A 1,421-nucleotide genomic window follows, 5' to 3' on the forward strand; every position below is an offset into this window, starting at 1 on the left:
CTCTTCCACGGGCCAATCAAACACTCTCACGCTAAAGCAGGAAGTCAAACAACTTGTAAACAATGAGGTAGTTCTCATTTCTGCACAGCTCCAGCAGCGCTGACGGGGAACACAGCCAGGAGGGGAACTCAGGAGGCACCACCACAACTGCAGCACCACTGCACTCTCACTATAGAGTCTCACTATAGGAGGGAGGTCACCAGCAGCACCAGCAGGCTCCGGGAACATCTACACTTTGTTCTCCTGCAGGCAGGCTGGCTGTGATTGGTCCTTGCAGGAGGCTCCTCCAGGAGGCTCCTGGACCTGCACTGCTGCCACCAATGATCCAGACCTGATCCTCAGGAACACGGAGCTGTCACACACTGCACCCTCCGGAGAGAGAGAGAGAGAGAGAGAGAGAGAGAGAGAGGCCGGCGGCGCGCGGATGCACCTGCACCCCCCTTCCCCCACCCCCACCCACGAGCTCGAATTACAATTAGTCCGCGCGAGGAACAACAAAAGTTTTGTTTTGTTTTGTTTCTGTCGACGAGTGTGATTGGCTGAAATGGAATGACCCGGGTTGATTGAGACACAACACAACACAACACAACACAACACTGCAGAGGCAAAGGTGGAATGTGTTGGCTTTACCTTGTTGAAGTTGTAGTAGCCCAGGCAGTGGGCAAAGTCCAGGCCTGCCGGATCTCCAGGAAGAGAATTCCCACCGGCAGTCGGATAAAACCTTACATCCATGGTGTGCGAGCGTGTGCGCGTGTTCGTGCGTGGAGAGCTGTGGCCACGAGAGCCGCGCAGCTGTTGTTGGCTGAAGTGAGGCGCGATTTGTCTCTGCCGTTGATACAAATCCAAAAGACGCGCCGCGAGCCGGCGGTGGAAGCGGCGTCCACCAGGAAGCAGGGACCCGGGACCGAACCAGGCACCGGACCAGGGGGCACCAGGGGGACCAGGGGTGGGGGTTGAGAGGCTCGGGTACAAGAAGAAAAAAAAAAAAAAAAAGTCCCGGTATTCCTTTTTTCCCGTCACACCTTCATCGCTGAGGGCGCGAGGTGAAGCTGTCCGTCAAGCAGCCGTGTACGCGGCGTGCGCACGCATTTACACTGCTGCTGTATACAAAGAAGCCACGAGACTGGCGGCCGCGCGCGGGTCCTCCCCCACCTCCTCTCCGGATGCCGGTGGGGAGGAGAAAAAGGGAGAGAAAGCGCAAGAAAAGCGGCTGAAAGAGAAGAAGCGCGCAACTTTACGCACAACGCGCGCGCTGCGTCTCGACAAACACACGCACGCACGCACGCACACACACACACACGCACACGCACACACACGCACGCACGCACGCTGTCCGCCTCCTCGTGCGCCGCGTCCGTCCTCGAGCAACTTTTATCTCCTCAAGTTGGCCAACAGACGAGTGTCGTTCGGTCGCGAGGCTC

General features: G+C 57.8%; 1 protein-coding gene across 1 annotated transcript in view; it reads right to left on the bottom strand.

The window, feature by feature from the left end:
* Positions 1-948, bottom strand: part of tox3 (TOX high mobility group box family member 3) — a 41,477-nt gene extending 40,529 nt beyond the window's left edge. Inside the window, exon 1 of the mRNA XM_076013771.1 lies at positions 631-948. Coding sequence (XP_075869886.1) covers positions 631-732 — 102 coding nt within the window. The 5' untranslated portion in view covers positions 733-948. The remainder of the gene's footprint in view (positions 1-630) is intronic.
* Positions 949-1,421: the final 473 nt, after the last annotated feature.

This window comes from Nelusetta ayraudi, unplaced genomic scaffold (assembly GCF_046127955.1).
Source record: "Nelusetta ayraudi isolate G7.1 ecotype Tasmania unplaced genomic scaffold, CSIRO-AGI_Nayr_v1 ptg000157l, whole genome shotgun sequence".
Lineage (NCBI taxonomy): Eukaryota > Metazoa > Chordata > Actinopteri > Tetraodontiformes > Monacanthidae > Nelusetta > Nelusetta ayraudi.